The 20,054-nt window shown below is 34.2% G+C and overlaps 1 protein-coding gene and 1 long non-coding RNA gene across 2 annotated transcripts in view; one reads left to right on the top strand and one right to left on the bottom strand.

Moving 5' to 3' along the window:
* LOC126888616 (uncharacterized) overlaps nt 1–20,054 on the top strand; it is a 558,932-nt gene that overhangs the window by 274,593 nt on the left and 264,285 nt on the right. The window lies entirely within an intron of this gene.
* LOC114332279 (histone acetyltransferase KAT7) overlaps nt 1–20,054 on the bottom strand; it is a 406,379-nt gene that overhangs the window by 374,277 nt on the left and 12,048 nt on the right. Inside the window, exons 4-5 of the mRNA XM_050656904.1 lie at nt 15,178–15,695; nt 1,492–1,789 (exon numbers count right to left, since the gene is read on the bottom strand). Of these exons, the coding sequence (XP_050512861.1) occupies nt 1,492–1,789; nt 15,178–15,695 (816 nt within the window). The remainder of the gene's footprint in view (nt 1–1,491; nt 1,790–15,177; nt 15,696–20,054) is intronic.

Here is a 20,054-nt window from a genome sequence, read left to right as displayed (position 1 = left end):
TGCGAGCAGAATCAAGTTGAAACGAAATCGTTGACCGAGTTGAGAAGTTAATTTTCCTGGGACCGAGGAAGATTCCTGTTTCTGTCTAGAACGAGTAGCCGATTGGTATCTATTTGCACAAGATATCGAGCAGAAAGAAAAGTGAGTCGATAATTCGAGCGAGTCCTGTTTGTGTGTTTGTGAAGCAGTTTGGACGAGAGGGACCTTTCGCAACATCCTAAGAGTACGTGAGGGAGCATCGAGGACGACGCAATCAGGGAAAAGAAGTAGAGAAGAAAAAAAAACGGTTAGTCAAATCATTTGTGAAACGGAGAGAGTTGTTTATATCCACACCATATTTGCTTAATTTTTGTATTGAACAGTTCTATAGCATTATTAGTCATTCCAAATTTTAAAGAAGAAATAAGTAATCAATGCAAAAAGAGAAACGTAAATTTTATTAAACTTTGTAAGAATAAATAACGAATCATTTAAATATTTTTTTTTTGTTAAAACAGAGGAGATATCAGAATTAAAGCTTAATTTAGTAGATGAGAAATAGTTGCAACAAATTTAGATTTTAGCATATTTTTGAAATCCTATGTTTATGGTATATTGGATAAATAAATAATATTTTTTAACATTTATATGACATTAAGTGTGTTTAATGTCCCTGTTTTTCCTGGATGGAGTAAGCAACTAGAGATACCAGAAGCCACAAACCAAAGGTAAAGCATCAAAAATAAAATAGCCCTGAGAATAAAGTTTATTAGAAAAGTTAATTTAAATTTGGTTTTGTTTTACATAAGCAGTAATTAAAATAATTGAGTAACTAATAAAATTTAGAATTTGCTCATCAACCTCATAAAAGAGAGAAATACCGAGCATAACAATATGTAATTCATTTAATTCAAAATACATTTTACTGCTGGCAGAAATCAGACAAAAATGTTTATAAATGTGTAAATAAACATTCATTTTCGCTTAAATTAAGTGTTCAAACTTCCAAGAAGCAGATGGCTTACGGGAGCTGGCTTGAACATTGAATTTAATCGAAAAGCAGAACACATTCAGTCGAAACAGTTTTTATTTAATGTGGTTAAGCTAAACATTTGAATAGAGGATAATTACCCTTTCCGAAAAAATGTATTTTTAAGGGGTTATTTCATGATGAATTCTGAAGGGAGCTTTTTTGTCGGGACTATTTTGTGGGTGAGCTATTATTCCGCGGCTATTTTGTCTGCAGATTATTTTGGAGGAGCTATTTTGTGTGCGGGATATTATGTCGGAGCTTTTTCGACGGGGCTATTTTGACGGGGTACCCTTTCTTGAGTGTGAATCTGTCTTTTTAGTTTACTCCTCTTGGTTTAAAAACAAAGAACAATAAACTACGATATCGTATTTCGCGAAGTCTTCAAAAAACAATGCCAATACCATATCTGAAACGCCGTTTTCAAATACGTTCTAGTACACAACAAAACGCACATGTTTCATGTTTCATCTATATCTTACCTTTGGAACTCGGAAGGTTCTTCAGATCGTCCTCGATATACTCGCTTGCCAAAGCTTGAGCGTCTTGAAACAACTTTAGATCGTACTCTGGAACGAAGTTGTTAAGATCTGGTTCCTTCGTGCGATCAACGCACGGTTTTATATCTTCAATTATTTCCATTTTGAATTTGGCTCTCATGTCCCTTATCCGTTGCAAATACTGTTTTTGTTCGGAACTGGCGTTCGGTCGTGGTGTTTTCTTGTGAAATTCTAGAGCTTTTTTCCGAGCTTCTTCTCGCTTCTTCCTTTCGTCGAGCAACTAAAACATTATAAAAAGGGTAAGCAAATACATAGAATAAAAAATTTAAATATAAAAATCTATAGTTGTATTTATTTGCTTTGATCAATAAATTTTCAAAAAGGTAAAGTTTTCAATCCTAATAGCAACATTAATAATATTGAAAAATATTAAAAATATTACTAAAAGATTTTTAAATTGAAAACTTATTATTGGTCCATTTCCGTGGTAACATCTCCACGGCTTCTAAAATTTGCAAGAAAGTCCCCGCATTGCAACTGACGTGTATGGATATTATTAATGTTGCTATTAGGATTGAAAATTTTACCTTTCAGTTGCCAGATGACGCTAGTCACCTAATCCATTCACGTCAGTTGCAATGCGGGGATAAACTTTCATGGTTTGGTGACGATGCCTCTCCGATGATGACTCCAATAATAGTCGAAAATCGTCGATTCAGAGTGCTGGACTGCGCTCCCTGTTCTAAGTGAAAAATAAAAAGATTGTTTTGCCTTCGCATTGCAACTGAATAAAAATGGTATACATTTTTATTTTATATTAGTATTACTCCTATAGAGTAACTAGGTCCATCTTCCGTTGGAACTTTACCAAGCTGCAGAGGGGGGTTGTGAATTGCAACTATTTAGAATTCCCTCTTGTCTTCACTGCAGCATCCATCTAACTTGCAAATTTTAGAAGCCATGGAGGTGTTACCAGGGAAATGGAGCAATAAGTTTTCAATTTAATAATCTTTTAGTAATATTTTTAATATTTTTCCATATTATTAATGTTGCTGTTAGGATTGAAAACTTTACCTTTCAGTTGCCAGATGACGCTAGTTACCTACTCCATACACGTCAGCTGCAATGCGGGGATAAACTTTCATGGTTTGGTCACTTCGAGCAGAGATCAGCAGGCTTACGCCTCTCCGATGATGACTCCAATAAGAGTCGAAAATCGTCGACTCATGGTGCTGGACTGCGCTCCCTGTTCTAAGTGAAAAATAAGATTGTTTTGCCTTCGCATTGCAACTGAATAAAAAAAGGTATACATTTTTATTTTATATTAGTATTACTCCTATAGAGTAACTAGGTCCATTTTTCGTTGGAACTTTACCAAGCTGCAGAGGGGGGTTGTGAATTGCAACTATTTAGAATTCCCTCTTGTCTTCACTGCAGCATCCATCTGGCTTGCAAATTTTAGAAGCCATGGAGATGTTACCAGGGAAATGGACCAATAAGTTTTCCATATTAATAATCTTTTAGTAATATTTTTAATATTTTTCCATATTATTAATGTTGCTATTAGGATTGAAAACTTTACCTTTCAGTTGCCAGATGACGCTAGTTACCTACTCCATACACGTCAGCTGCAATGCGGGGATAAACTTTCATGGTTTGTTCACTTCGAGCAGAGAGCAGCAGGCTTACGCCTCTCCGATGATGACTCCAATAAGAGTCGAAAATCGTCGACTCAGGGTGCTGGACTGCGCTCCCTGTTCTAATTGAAAAATAAGATTGTTTTGCCTTCGCATTGCAACTGAATAAAAAAAGGTATACATTTTTATTTTATATTAGTATTACTCCTATAGAGTAACTAGGTCCATTTTTCGTTGGAACTTTACCAAGCTGCAGAGGGGGGTTGTGAATTGCAACTATTTAGAATTCCCTCTTGTCTTCACTGCAGCATCCATCTGGCTTGCAAATTTTAGAAGCCATGGAGATGTTACCAGGGAAATGGACCAATAAGTTTTCCATATTAATAATCTTTTAGTAATATTTTTAATATTTTTCCATATTATTAATGTTGCTATTAGGATTGAAAACTTTACCTTTCAGTTGCCAGATGACGCTAGTCACCTACTCCATACACGTCAGTTGCAATGCGGGGATAAACTTTCATGGTTTGGTGACGATGCCTCTCCGATGATGACTCCAATAAGAGTCGAAAATCGTCGATTCAGAGTGCTGGACTGCGCTCCCTGTTCTAAGTGAAAAATAAAAAGATTGTTTTGCCTTCGCATTGCAACTGAATAAAAATGGTATACATTTTTATTTTATATTAGTATTACTCCTATAGAGTAACTAGGTCCATCTTCCGTTGGAACTTTACCAAGCTGCAGAGGGGGGTTGTGAATTGCAACTATTTAGAATTCCCTCTTGTCTTCACTGCAGCATCCATCTAACTTGCAAATTTTAGAAGCCATGGAGGTGTTACCAGGGAAATGGAGCAATAAGTTTTCAATTTAATAATCTTTTAGTAATATTTTTAATATTTTTCCATATTATTAATGTTGCTGTTAGGATTGAAAACTTTACCTTTCAGTTGCCAGATGACGCTAGTTACCTACTCCATACACGTCAGCTGCAATGCGGGGATAAACTTTCATGGTTTGGTCACTTCGAGCAGAGATCAGCAGGCTTACGCCTCTCCGATGATGACTCCAATAAGAGTCGAAAATCGTCGACTCATGGTGCTGGACTGCGCTCCCTGTTCTAAGTGAAAAATAAGATTGTTTTGCCTTCGCATTGCAACTGAATAAAAAAAGGTATACATTTTTATTTTATATTAGTATTACTCCTATAGAGTAACTAGGTCCATTTTTCGTTGGAACTTTACCAAGCTGCAGAGGGGGGTTGTGAATTGCAACTTTTTAGAATTCCCTCTTGGCTTCACTGCGGCATCCATCTGACTTGCAAATTTTAGAAGCCATGGAGATGTTACCAGGGAAATGGACCAATAAGTTTTCCATATTAATAATCTTTTAGTAATATTTTTAATATTTTTCCATATTATTAATGTTGCTATTAGGATTGAAAACTTTACCTTTCAGTTGCCAGATGACGCTAGTCACCTACTCCATACACGTCAGTTGCAATGCGGGGATAAACTTTCATGGTTTGGTCACTTCGAGCAGAGAGCAGCAGGCTTACGCCTCTCCGATGATGACACCAATAAGAGTCGAAAATCGTCGATTCAGGGTGCTGGACTGCGCTCCCTGTTCTAAGTGAAAAATAAGATTGTTTTGCCTTCGCATTGCAACTGAATAAAAATGGTATACCCTATTCCACGAACATACGCCTGTTTTGGATTACTTCGACAACGAATATTTTACTGTGCAAAATAAGAAGAACGAAAGTAAATTGCAAATTACACTGTTGTTTATTGGAATAATTATTAGCGCCATTTACTTTCGTACTTCTTATGTTGCACAGTAAAATATTCGTTGTCGAAGTAATCCAAAACAGGCGTATGTTCGTGGAATGGCCCATATATACATTTTTATTTTAATAAATTTTCAAGTTGAAATTCAAAAAATGTGCTCAAATCAGTGTTTGAGTTAAGTTGGTCCTATACCGAAGTAAATAAAAATTAAGTAAAAAATTCGATGCTGGAGCTAAGACTTTCAGCATTGAGACAATGTTTTTAAACTGTCCTTATCGTTAAGAAAACATAATTTGGCAGCTAATTGCTCTACTTCATCGGAAAACGAGACCAAATTTTATCAGAGAGCATCATAATTGGTTCCTCCTACTATGTGTTATCTGGTTTGGTTAAAAAACCATAACCAGATACCAGTCATACAAGAGGTGATACGAAAAAATAACAGGGAAATAAAAAAAGGAAAGTACGCTTTTTTACAGAGGCAACAATAAAGGAAGAAGCTTCTACGTCTTTGGAAACACGAGAGAAAAGATAATGAAGTTTAACCCAATAAATGAAAAAATATATTAGTTGGCAGAAATAATTGACTAGATTTCTAACAACAAAATTTTAAATAAAAAGACACGTACAGGGAAGCGATCGCAGATACTACATGGGGGTGTAACTTGAGGGGATTGGTATAAAAACTTGAGGGGATTGGTATTCGTGGTGCTAAAATGGTTTACTTCTTACCTAGAGAATAGAAGACAAAAAGTAAAGATAACATCTAATGGACTTGTAAACGAATCAAACACATTGGATATCCATTATGGTGTTCCTCAGGGTAGTGTATTGGCTCCTCTACTTTTTATAGTATTTATTAATGATATAGCTTTGGTAACTAATTCACTGACTGGGGTTAACATCATCAGTTATGCGGATAATACCAACATTCTAGTCACAAGAACATCTGATCAAAATTTGCAAAATAAAACTACACAGATACAACAGTTATTTCTTATCCAACAAACTAGTTTTGAATGAAGAGAAATCAAAGTATATGATTTTCACGTCAAATAATTTATTAAACCATCAAGCCACTGTACAATAAGCAATAGATAAAACAGACTGCATGAAGATGCGGGGGGTCCTTTTAGACAGTAATTGTAAATGGTCAAACCACATTTCTAATTTGAAATCCAGATTAAGTGGCGCATGTTATGAATTGAGAATTCTTTCAAGTCTCTTCAATACATCAATATTAAAAACAGTATATATACTTTGCCCATTTTTACTCAATAGCCAAATATGCCATTGAAGTCTGGGGTTGTACCTCTGAATTAGAGCAGATATTCGTACTTCAGAAAAGAGCTATTAGGATAATGTATACAGTTGAGTCCGCGAGTCTTTACCCGTGCGTCATTAATACCTGGCGAGATAAAACAGATACTTTTTATCTAGCATCATTCTCTTCCACGCATGAATTTAATGACAAACCAGCTGCTGCATGTTATTAAGTAAAAACACATGTTATTTTTATGAATAATTTAGACTCAGTGCATTGAAAAGAGATAGATACAAAGAAAGACGACTGGGGATATTTTCACATATTTTAAATACAATTTCTGACGTTTTGGTTTGTTTACCTTTGGGGCTGTCAGTTTGTTGAATTTTTTGCTGTTATTTTGTCAAATTCTTGCATTTTGAAGTTTTTTATAATATACAAACAGTTATTTTCACAACTAATTTTATATTGGAGTTAGAAATTTTATGATAAATATAAATGCTCGTGTTTAATGTTCCGCCAAAGTGAATATAATAACAAAAAGAAAATATGTTATTGAATTTTTTTATAGATTGTTTATTTATTTATTAATCAATAATATTAAAATAATTTATTAACCTACTTCGAATGTAGCTGTAATTATGCACCAAAATTTTAAAGCAAAACTTAAATTTGACATTCTATTTATTTGATACCGTCAAATTTTATACGATAACCCGTGATCGGAATAATACCCACTTTCTGTCACTTGCTATTGCGTTTAGTAAATTTCCGACTTATTTCGTATGCTTTAAATGATGACGCACGGGTAAAGACTCGCGGACTCAACTGTAAAATGGAATTTAGAGATTCCTGTAGAGGCATCTTTAGACAAAACAATATTCTTACAATTCTTGGTCTGTATATATTTTCGTGTATAATGTATTTACATTGCAAAATTTATGAATTTAATAGATTTCAATTTAACCATGTTTATTCAACAAGATTCAGAGACAATCACTTTATGCTTCCACAACATCGTTCTGTTTTGTTGGAAGGTAGCACACACTATGCAGCCATAAGTTTCTTTAACAAATTGCCAATAGATATACGAATGAATTTACATCAGCCAAACTTTCGGAGGTGTGTACGTGTACATCAATACATTTGTGAGCTAGAGCCATATTCTAAAAATAACTTTTAAGTATGTTTTATCGTATTTATTAATTTATATACTTTTAAGATGTATGTCTGTAACTTTGACTTGTCTCATACATGTACTTTGTATAATGTCGCATGTGATCAATAAATTTGACTTGACTTGATAACAACAAAAGAATATGATACGAGCAAAATTATACAACAGAGGGAATAGCAAACAACGGTGGAAACTAGAAGATCTAAATAATCCAAAGAGTAAAAAGAAGTACGAACAAGAAATAAAGGAAAACCAAGAAGGCACAAACACACACAATAACCTGGAAAATTGAAATCAAACAAAAAAGCAAATTGTTGTCACTCGTTGGTTTTCTATTTGTTGTCGGCAAAAATTACCCGAGTCAAAGGGATCACGATTATTTGTACACTTGCCCCCGGAACGAACCATGGCCGATGAGAAATGCTGTCGTCGGTCGTACGCCCACCTAAACTTTACGCAGAGAAGATTTCTCTCACCGGCCATGGTTCGCTCCGGGACTGTACTTGTCTATACTTGCAGAGGCGCTTAAACGAAATCCACAAATAATCATTTAGTCCAGGGCTCATCTGTTTTGAGATGGACGTTGAGAGGTGACTCAAATTTTTTTGCAGATATTGCTTAAAAATAACTCAAATAATAATATTTGAGTTATCCTCCCACTCAAAATGGTCCGGAACATTGTTTAAATAATCAAAATGTCAAAATATGAAGGAAAAATTCGATTTTTTTATTGGTTTTTTGAATATAACTTTAAAACTGTTCATTTCTGAGAAAAGTTGTACAGACATAAAAGTTGCGTAATTAAATTTACTATAATATAGGATTAGTTAAAAATTTAAAAAATAGTCACCCTTGTTGCAAAATAGCAATACTTGCGAAAAAAACCATACAAAAACATGTATTCGCATTTTACGTTTTTCAACCATTCATGCTACACTTAGGACTTTTATATTTTATCCAGAAAAACTTTATGATATAGTAAAACAACACTGTAAATTTTATTGAGATCGGTTTAATAGATTTTGCAAAATAAATTTTGAAATCCAGCTTTCGCAAAAAAAATTCATTTTTTAAAAATGTTGCAGGACTGAAAATAAAGCACATAGTAAGTTGAATATTTTTTTACTTACAGAAGTGTACTGTACCTTTCATTTGCAATTTGCAAAATTAAAATCGAATAATTACCACGGCGTCAGGAAATTTTTTAAATAAACATTAATTTTTGGTGCTGCGTGCAGGACAGCGGTGTTCGATTCACACAAGTTGATTTCCATCAAAATTTCTTCTAATCTTTATTTAATATATTATTTTCTTACTCTATATTTTGTTGTATTTTAATATTTTAATTCCACAAAAATCAAACTAATTTTATTATTGTTTGTGAAATATTGTTTAAACAATTGCATATGTTTAAAAATAATAAACTTTTATTCTCTAAGTTAAAATATATGAACAAAGAAAGTTTTTGCTAAAAATAGTGTTATTTCAAAGGATAGATAGAGTATCATAGAGTATGTGTTTTTATTTTGCAATAAACAAATTTATTTATTTATATCGAAATGTAATAAAAATTAAAATGTATCAATCATTATCAAAGGTCATTGAAATGCCCAATCAGAGCAAACTATCCGCTGTCCTGCGCGTAGCACCAATAATTAATGTTTATTTAAAAAAATTCCTGACGCCGTGGCAGTTAATTGATTGTAATTTTGCAAATTGTAAATAAAAGGTACAGTACACTTATATAAGCAAAAAAAAATTCAACTTGCTATCTGCTTTAGTTTCAGTCCTGTAACAATTTAAAAAAACGAATTTTTTTTTCGAATGCTGGATTGCAAAATTTATTTTGCAAAATCTATTGAACCAAGCTTAATGAAATTTACACTATTGTTTTACTGTATCATAAAGTTTTTCTGGGTGAAATATGAAGGTCCTAAGTGTAGCATAAATGGTTGAAAAAACGCAAAATGCGAATACTTGTTTTTGTATAGTTTTTTCGCAATTATTGCTATTTTGCAACAAGGGTAACTATTTTTTAAATTATTAACCAGTTTTATATTGTAGGAAATTTAATTATGCAACTTTTATGTTAGTACAACTTTTCTCGAAAATGAATACTTTTAAAGTTATAATCAAAAAACGAAGAAAAAAATCGAATTTTTCCTTCATTTTTTGACATTTTGATTATTTAAACAATGTTCCGGACCTTTTTGAGAGGTAGGATAACTCAAATATTATTATTTGAGTTATTTTCAAGCAATTTCTGCAAAAAAATTTGAGTCACCTCTCAACGTCCAAATGTACTAATATTTTTACAGATCCGCCCTGGTCTAATTGGCATTAATTCTTGTGACTATTCATTTAGACCAGGGCATTTAGCAGTAAAAACACCAGAATAAATCGGTTTTTAAATAGAGCATCTCGAGACTTGCAACTTTTTGCATTGTGTTCAGGATGATGTCAGGAAAAAAGTCTACAATAGAAAAATGGGTGGATATGCATTATTGCATTTTAAAGTGAATAAAATGCATCCAAAAGTGCATAAACATGTCAAAATAAACATATTAAGGTTCAACTTCTGTTACTCGTGGGTTTTTTGGGGTCGCTGAACACGATTACGCCATCAGAATGGACCCCTGGAGCACCTGGTGCCCAGGATCACTGCTAAGGCACGTCATCTGGAGGTTCGACAGTTATCGGCACTATCGTTCTGACAGATGAGAATATACCTAAGTACAATACTTGCATCAATTGTAGGGTACGGTTCAAGTGTATGGGCACATAGATTAATAAATAAAAAAATGCAGAAAAATTAAATAGAGCTCAGAGAGGATTTCTTGTAAGAATGACGGGAGCATTTGGAACAACTGCAACACAGGCACTCACAGTTTTAACTGGAGTAATGCCAATGCATTTAAAAACACAAAAAAGAGCATGTAATTATTGGCTAAAAAAAGAAAAATGTGAAAAAATAATACAAATAATAGGATTAGATATAAGAAATAAAAGAGAATTAAAAGAAATAATAAATAGAAAAAGACAAAATGAATGGGAAAATTCAACAAAATCTAGACGTTTATACAATTTTATACCAATATTAGAAAACATTCCAAATTATTTTAATCCAAAACAAGGTTTAGTACACTTTTTAACAGGACATGGACCGTACCCATATATTTGGAAGGATTTAACTTAAAAGATGATGCATATTGTGAATGTGGAGAACTAGGTACACCAGAACATATAGTGTTACATTGTGAAAATACTATAGAAAATGAAGAACATAGAGAAATGAGAAGAAGATTAGAAAGAATTGAAATAAGAGATATATTACAAAATGAAGAATATTTTGGAATATTAAACAATCTAACAGAAATAATATCTAAAAAAACAACAAGAAATCTATAATAATAGAAGAAGACAACAAATAATCCAACACTGATGAAGTTGAGTATATAATCCAACACTAATAATAATAATAATTCAATATAAAATAAATAAATAAAAATAATAATTCAATAAATAATTCATTAAATTTAAAAAAAAAACAAAAAAAAGACTACCAACTCTCTTCTGAAAATAGAGGTTATTATATTAGAGGTTAACTTAGAAGGGAGTTGACGGTACCAAAAATATTTTATGTTTATTTAAATTTGTTAAATGTATTTGTTAAATGTAATTAATAGATTATGGCAAATTAGTTAATAAATTGTAAAAATAGATTTAGTAGTTTAGTAAAAAATGTAAAAATATAAAAAATATCTGTAATGCCATCAGGAAAAACGACCTGAATTAGTCACTAGGGGCCAGGTCATATGTATAAACAATAAATAAATAAAAAAAAAAAAGTTATCGGCACTAAGTTGATGTAAACAGATTACTTGGAGGTTTTGGAATCGCTGAAAATGAGTACGCAATCAGAACCAACCCTAGGAGACCGTGGTGTCAGTGTTAAGGCACGTCATTTGGAATTTTGAGTGTTTCCGGCGGGGGTTTTTTTGGGTTGCTGAAAACGAATACGCCATCAGAACCGACATCCGGAGCACCTGGTGTATAGGTTTACGTCATATTCTGGAGTTTTTTGGCACTAAATTAATACAAACAGATTACACGGGAGTTTTTGGTGTTGCTAAACACGAATATGCCTGGTGTGCACGGTCACATGCAAATTAATCGCTTATTTCAGAAACAAAGTAAGTCACATTTTAGCGATTTTGAGTTTATTACACTAACATGTTTTTCTGTGGGATTAAGGTGGTTTCAGAAATATACACTCACCGGCACGAAAAACGGGCACCCCAAAAAATGGGTAATTTTTGATAGCTGGTATCTCCTAAACCTGTTGTCCAATTTCAGTAATTTTTTTAATATTTTATAACCTTATTCTTTAACAATCTTCTTCTTCTTCACGTGCCATCTCCGCGATGGAGGTTGGCAATCATCATGGCTATTCTGATCTTAGATGCTGCTGCTCTAAACAGTTCGGTTGATGTGCATCCGTACCATTCCCTCAAGTTACGCAACCACGAAATTCGTCTCCTTCCTACACTTCTCTTGCCCTGGATTTTCCCCTGTATAATCAACTGAAGTATGTTGTATCTCTCATTACGCATAACATGCCCCAGGTACTGCAGCTTTCGTGTCTTGATGGTTTCCAATATTTCCAGTCTTTTGTTGACTCTTCTCATGACTTCGTTGTTTGTTATATGCTCGGTCCATGATATCTTCAGGATTCTTCTATACACCCACAGTTCAAATGCTTCCAACTTTTTAGTAGTCGATGCGTTAAGAGTCCATGCTTCTATCCCATAAAGCAGGGTCGAAAAAATGTAACACCTTGCCAGCCTAACTCTCAAGTCTAATTTCAGTTCTCTTGCACAAAGTACCTTTCTCATTTTATTGAAGTTTGTTCTTGCTTTCTCTATTTGAACTTTGATTTCTTTGGAGTAATCGTTTGTGTGATTAATTATTGTGCCAAGATAGTTATAGTTTTCTACTTGTTCTAAAGTTTTACCTTTAATTGTCAGGCTTTCATCATTATTTTGGGTTTTTGATATCCTCATAAATTTAGTTTTCTTGATGTTTATTGATAATCCATATTCTTCTCCATACTCAACTATCTTGTTCATTAGCTTTTTGGGGTCTTTAAGGTTGTCTGCTATTATGATAGTATCGTCCGCATATCTAATGTTGTTAATTGGCGTTCCATTTACCTCTATTCCTGCTACTTCTCCCTCAAGAGCTCTTTTCATAATTTCTTCAGAGTATGCATTGAATAGTAGTGGTGACAATACACACCCCTGTCGCACTCCTCTTTTAATTTCGAACTCTTCTGATGTGTGTTCGTTAATGCGTATGTGTGCTTGCTGTTTATAATATAGATTTGTTATAATTCGAAGGTCATTGTATTGTATTTGTTTTGCTTTGAGGACGTCCATTAGCTGTTTGTGGCGGACTTTATCGAAAGCCTTGTTGTAATCTATGAAACAGACGTACATATCCTGGTTCACGTCCAAGCATCTCTGGATTAGTATAGTACGTTGAATGCAAAGTACGGGTACCTACGCCTCTACGGAATCCAAATTGCACTTCTTCAATATCCATATCAAGTTTTTGGTAAATGCGTTTATGAATGATCTTTAAAAACATTTTAAGTGTGTGAGACATCAGGCTTATGGTACGGTGGTCGGTGCATTCTCTAGCATTTTTCTTTTTTGGGAGACAAATAACAATACCGCTATAATAATATTGTTGATAGACAGGTAAATTTTCATTGTATACCGGGTGTACCAATCAAACTGGGTTTTTTTCTCAATTTTTACAACACCCTGTGCAATATTTTAGTCTTTATAAAATATTGAAATTAAAACCCAAATATAGCCCCAGGTTTTATTAACATTCTGTTTTTTTATTTATTCGCTTGTGTTGGATAATAAAAAAGTTAGGTACTTTAACAACTAGCCATGTTCTTCATCAATACAGGGTGTTTCTCAACAAGTGCGACAAACTTTAAGGGTTAATCCTGCATGAAAAAATAATGATAGTTTGCTTTATAAACATATGTCAGCAAACGCTTCGTTTCCGAGATACGGGATGTTCAATTTTTCTTACAAACCAACGATTTATTTATTGCTCTAAAACCGGCGGAGATATGCAAATGAAATTTGGTAGGTTTTAAGAGGTACTTATTGCGCATTTTTTGACATACAATTAAAAATTTTATATTCACCATTGGCGTGCATGCGGGTAATGTGACCGGGTAATATGACCCGTATGCACGCCAATGGTGAATATAAATTCTTAATTGTATGTCAAGAAATGCGGAATAACTACCTCTTAAAGCCTACCAAATTGCATTTGCATATCTCAACCGGTTTTAGAGCAATAAATAAAACGTCAGTTTGTAAGACAAAATTCGACATCCCGTATCTCGGAAACGAAGCATTTGCGGACATAGGTTTATAAAGCAAACGGTCATTATTTTTTCATGTAGAATTACCCCTTAAAGTTTGTAGCACTTATTTAGAAACACCCTGTATTGATAAAGAACGTTGTTAGTTGTTAAAGTCCTTAACTTTTTTATTATCCAACATAGGCGAATGAATAAAAAAACAGAATGTTAACAAAACCTGGGGCTATAGTTGGGATTTAAATTTAATATTTTATAAAGGGCAGAATACTCCACTGGGTGTTGTGAAAATTGAGAAAAAAACCCAGTTTGATTGGTACACCCGGTATACAATGAAAATTTAACTGTCTAGCAACAATATTCTTACAGTGATATTATTACAGAATAAGGCTATAACATATTAAAAGAATTACTTAAATCGGACAACAGGTTTAGGAGATACGAGACATAAAAAATTACCCATTTTTTAGGGTGCCCGTTTTTCGTGCCGGTGAGTGTATATGAATATTTTAAATCGTTATCAAATTAACTATGCTTACAGGACTTCATGTGTATTCTATTGTGTGTAACCCACAGAAATATAATGTTGGTTTAATAAACTCAAAATCGCCAAAATATGACTTAGGTTGTTTCTGAAATAAGCGATTCAAATGTATTACTAGCTGGTTTTATGGGTCGCTGAATACGAATACGCCATAAGAACCGATCCCCGTTTACCTGGTGCTCAAGGTCACTTCTAAGTCATGTTATCTTCTGGAGTTTGGAGGGTTTTGAGCACCAGGTGCACGGGAGGTCGGTCCTGATGGCATGTTCTTGTTCAGCTACCCTAAAAACCCCCCGAGTAATCTGTGTGTATCAATTTAGTGCCAAAAACCCTCGAAACTCCTGATGACGTGCCTTAGCAGTGAATCTTAGCCCCAGGTGCTCCGGTGGTCGGTTCTGATAGCGTATTCATCTTCAGCGACCCCAAAAACCCCCGAGTAACAAAATCTGGTCCTTAATACACTTATTTTGACATGTTTATGCACTTTTGGATGTATTTTATGCACTTTAAAATGCAACTATGCATTTCCACCTATTTTTCTATTGTAGACTTTTTTTCTGACATCATCCTGAACACAATACAAAAAGTTGTAAATTTCTAGGTGCCGTATTTAAAAATTTTTAAATTAATTAATTAATTAATGTTTTTCTTAAATGCCCTGGTCTAATTTAGTAATCACACCACTGATTGATTGTATACTTGTAAATTGTATACGTCGTCTGAGCACCCTGCTTGCCATAGCTATCGCAAAGCTCGTATACTGGGCAAGTAGGCAAATAATTGTTTATTTGCCAAGTACACGAGTCGTTTGAGTCCGCATTTAGAGATATTTATTATTATAATTACATACCTGTTTGCATTTATCCAGCGATATATTGTGATATTTAGGACAACCTTCCAGCGTGAAGTGCTTCTCAAATTTGCCACTCAGATGACCATTACTATCACAACCTTCCAGAGGGCAACATCTTTCCTCTTCAACAGGGGAATCACTATTCTTGTGTTTACTTTCTCTCCGTTTCTTAGTTTTACCTTTACTAACGGCTGGTGCCTTCTTAACCGGAGATCTAGACAATGACCTTTTGGTGCTCTCAGTATCGGAATCAGTATCAGAATAAACGTTTTTGCCCATTACGTGTTTAGATTTTCTTGTACTCGCCGATCTGGTCAGTTTTCTCGTCACTTTACTCTTTACGGGGTTTTCATTTTCCGATTCGCTGTTGGGACCTTCTTTATGAACAACCGAAGGCTTTTTGACTGGTTTTTTCACTACTTTTCTTGTATTTGTTGAGGATTCGGCACTGCTTTCACTGTCTGAGCTGCTGCTGGTGCCTGACACTGAAGAAGCAGCCGAAGAGGCAGAAGACTCTAAAAATGTGTTAACTGTTATAAAAATCAAACATTGAATATACTAGGTTGTTCAATAAGTTTTGCGGTTCGATAAGAGAGGGAGTTACTTCCATAATTTTATTAGGTTATGTTGGTACATTCTACATATGAACGTGTGTGAAGTAAAATTTCAATCTATCAATTAATTCTTTGTTTACAAGCCATTTATTATCGACGTGTCACAGTACTTTTTACAACGGAGACAATCAAGTATCGTGCAGTGATTGAATTTTTATTTTTGGAAGGTTTAAAAGCAAAGGGAATTTATGAGCTAATGTTAAAAGTGTCTAAGGACTTTTCCCCTTCAATTAGTACAGTACAAAGATGGGTTGCTGAATTTATACGTGGTCGTACAAGTCTTGAAGACCATCCACGTCAAGGACGTCTAAAAACAGCAATAACCCCAGAAATCGTAGAAAAAAATACAGGTTATGGTATTAGAAAATCGTCGAGTAACTAAAAGAGATTTAGTAGAAGCTCTAGGCATCTCATGCATGGGGTAGTGTAAGCAATATTTTGACTGAAGGATTGGGTTTGAGAAAGCTGTGTTGGTGAGAATGGGTGCCGCGTTCGTAACAACGGAACAAAAACACATTCGAATGCGACTATATTAGCAACATTTAGAGCATTTTAGAAAAAATAAAATTGATTTTGTGCGTCGATTCATCACTATGGATGAGACTTGGATCTATCACCATGATACTGAATCAAAAAAAGAGGCTAAAGAGTGGCGTGAACTTGGTTCTTCGGCTCCAAAACGAGTTCACGTCCACAAATCGGCTAAGAAGTTGTTAGCATCAGGTTTTTGGAATGCGAGAGGAATTTTGTTTAAACTGGTAAAACAATAATTTCTCAATATTATTGTAACTTTTTAGACCAGCTGAAGGAAAGAATTAGTGAAAAAAGACCTGGTTTTCAGAAGAAAAAAAAACCTTTTTATCAGGATAATGCACCGTGTCACATGAGCATTTTAACAATGGCTAAAATCCATGAATTGAAGTTCAAATTGTTGAAGAATCCATCGTAGTCAGCAGATTTGGCCCCTAGCGATTTCCATGTGTTTCAACACCTAAAAAAATTCATGCGTGGGAAGCGTTTTTCATCAAATGATGAAGTTGTAGCAACTGTGGAAGCGTATTTTGCAGCCCTACCAGATTCAACATCAGGGATGAAATTTATAAATTGAAATATCGTTGAAACACGTTTCTTGATCTTCAGGGAGACTATACTAAATAATAAAGAGCATTTCAATCCATAAAATTATGTTTTTCTTATCGAACCGCAAAACTTATTGAACAACCTAGTAATCATGTGATATGTCTAAATGGGGAACTTGCACTTTTTTTTTATTATATAATAATGTTCAGTTTTGTTTAAAAATGAGATTTCCAAAATTTCACGCTTCAAAAACTCATAATAACTTAGATATACAAATTTAAAATCTTCTGTAATTTAAAATAGTTCATACGGCCCGTGACGTCACAGTTTTACTAGATTATTATGTTTATGGTTATATTTGGGTATATTCTTCTTCTCCTTCTTTAGTTTATTGGCCTCCATCTACTTGGGTATTTTGCCAGCTGATCGTCGCGGAATAAGAGAAAAATATTTATATTCTAATTACTTTTATCGTATGTCATTGTAATAATATATACCAGTTTCTTGAGATTGGAGTTTGATACAGTTTTTGAAGGACAGAAGGTTTACTATGGAAAATAAAACCATTTTGTAAAAGTACAAGTTTTCTATGAATAGTTCAAACGGTCAAAAAACTTGTAACGTCACATAACTGTATTTTCTCCTGACGTTTATATCTAATTTAAAATTATATACAATTTTGTTTACTTTGTCGGTGCAAAATGTAAACATAATCATATGACGTCAAGACGTGTTTGGGCTAGTTCATTTAATTTGAATTTAGAATCGTCTTTAGGGGCCAAACGGAAAACAAAAAGAACTTTTTTATTTTTGATATATGTTTTAAATTATGTTCTGTTGTGATTTATAACATTTTTTTCGAATTTAAAATTTTATGCAAGTTCCCTAATTGTTGTAATATTGTTGTGAAAATTACATTATTTTTTAATTAACTAAATGTTTGACGTTTCGATTTTCATTCCGGGAATCGTTCTCAAAAGATTTTTCTAAAAAAAACTGATTATCGGATATTTCTGTTTCTTCACGTATCCGTCTATCAACTACTCTCTCCCATATTTTCATGGTGTGGCTAAGTATTTTTATGGCCACGTAGTTTGTGCATTGTTGTACATATATCTTAATTTTTGTAAACCGGTATTAATGCTTCTCTAATCGTCTGGAATTTGTTCAAATTCTATATTTCTATTAAACAAACCTTTTGTCCACCTTGTTCCTCTCTCCTAAAACTGTCCACAATTTGGTCCAACTTATTTCTCTTCTTTTTTTTTAAGTGCTTGAGCACAGAATAACTAACCACACAGAAGCGAATCTGACTGTCGTTTCCATTGATTTTGTGGGGACCGAAATATTTGACCTTGTGCACCAGTTACAGAATAGAACTTGATGTTCTAAGGAATAGACCATTCCACATGATGTGATATTTTTGACAAGTAGTTATTAATTAAATATGAAATTTAACTATAAGATATAAATAAACTATAAAATAAAACATATATAAATATAAAATTTAACAAAAACAACTGTCACTGTCAGTCGCAAAAGTGAGGTTGCACCAGTTACGTGACGCATGAGCATGAAAATTGTGTTACCGTTTTCGGCCTGAGTTTCGCTTCTGTGTGGTTAGTTATTCTGTGGCTTGAGCAACTTCCTCGTTTGTTATTATGGTGGCCTGCTTAGTTAATTTCTAATGAATCTGCTACTTTCTAATACATTTTTGTTTTTGGTACACATCAAAAAGATCATATTGACCTGTTTTTGTCTTTTTCTTTGTTGAAGTACTCCAACAAATTGAGTATAAGTTGTTGATATGTATGTTACGCGCCTCTCTCCTACAGCCGTACCAGGTAGAGATTTAGGTCGCTCGCAAACACAGGCACTTGTGGTCGCCACTGACTTCAAGTAGCGAGAACTGGCCACCGCCATAGCTCGTCGCTCGAAGACTACCGGGAACGCAGTGTGTGCGTCGAGTCCATTTATAATGCATACAAACCTCAGTTAGCAGCGTGTACTAGCAGCCACCGGTGGCGACCACAAGTGGCTGTGTTTGCAAGCGCCCTTAGATAGACGTGGAGCACGGCTGTCCTTCCACAGAATTCTAGACTTCAGTACCACAGAGAGAGGATTTGATCGAAACGAATTTTAGTTGTGTTATAAATGTCAGAACATAAATTGATTGTATTGTGAGCGTTGTATTTTATGTTATAAATGTGTTATGGTAGGGGAGCCCAAGCGGGGATTTTTGCAGTTACTCTAGCGCGTCAGAAAATCACATGGGGAGAAACCTTGTACCCTGTAAATGTACCCCTACCGGCCTACCATATATGGATTCTTAATACAGGGGCGTGCGTTGGGGGAAGTCTGTAAAAAAATCAATCCTTAGAAAAACTCGAAAACGTCAGATTAAGACAAGGTAAGTTAAGTACATGAAGAACAGTGTATATATCAAAAATCTGACAATTTGAGCGGGTCATAAGAAAATGGTTGTCACAAAGTTTCACAAAAAAAAGCGAATATTTCGCGAAATTAACATCAAATCAAAAAACTGAAAAATATGTGTTCAATATTTTTCAAAAACCTATTGCATAATACCAAACACGACCCCTGGCGGAGGGTGGTGGGGGTAACTTTAAAATTTTAAATAGGAAATCCGCGATATTTCGCGAAATGAACATCAGATCGAAAAACTAAAAAATATGTATTCAATATTTTTCAAAAATCTATCGAATCACCCCAAACACGACCCCCACGGAGGTGGGGTGGAAGGTTACTTTAGAATCATAAATAGGTACCCCCATTTTCTATTACAGATTTGGATTCCTTACGCTTACTTAAAAATAAGTACATTTATTCGAGACATTTTTCCGTATCATGGATAGATGGCGCTATAATCGAAAAAAAAAACGATTTTTGGAAATGGAAAATTAAATTAAAAAATAAAAAATCCCCACTAAAATGGAATACTTAACTTTTTTTGGTGATAGTATCTAATCTTCACAACCCAATAGGTCCCCAGGACGAAACTGCACATTTAGCATCCAGTGCTCCCCTACTATTATGAATTATTGTAAATAGTAAATCTTCTTCTTCTACAGCACTACAGCCCAAATTGAGCCTTGGCCTCCTTTATTTTTTACCTCCACCCTTGCTTGTCTGTGGCGGCTCTTCTCTATACACGGACTC

Source organism: Diabrotica virgifera, chromosome 1 (genome assembly GCF_917563875.1).
Source record: "Diabrotica virgifera virgifera chromosome 1, PGI_DIABVI_V3a".
Classification (NCBI taxonomy): Eukaryota; Metazoa; Arthropoda; class Insecta; order Coleoptera; family Chrysomelidae; genus Diabrotica; species Diabrotica virgifera.
The sequence above is the reverse complement of the archived record's forward strand: the minus strand, read 5'-3'. Positions and strand labels throughout refer to the sequence as shown.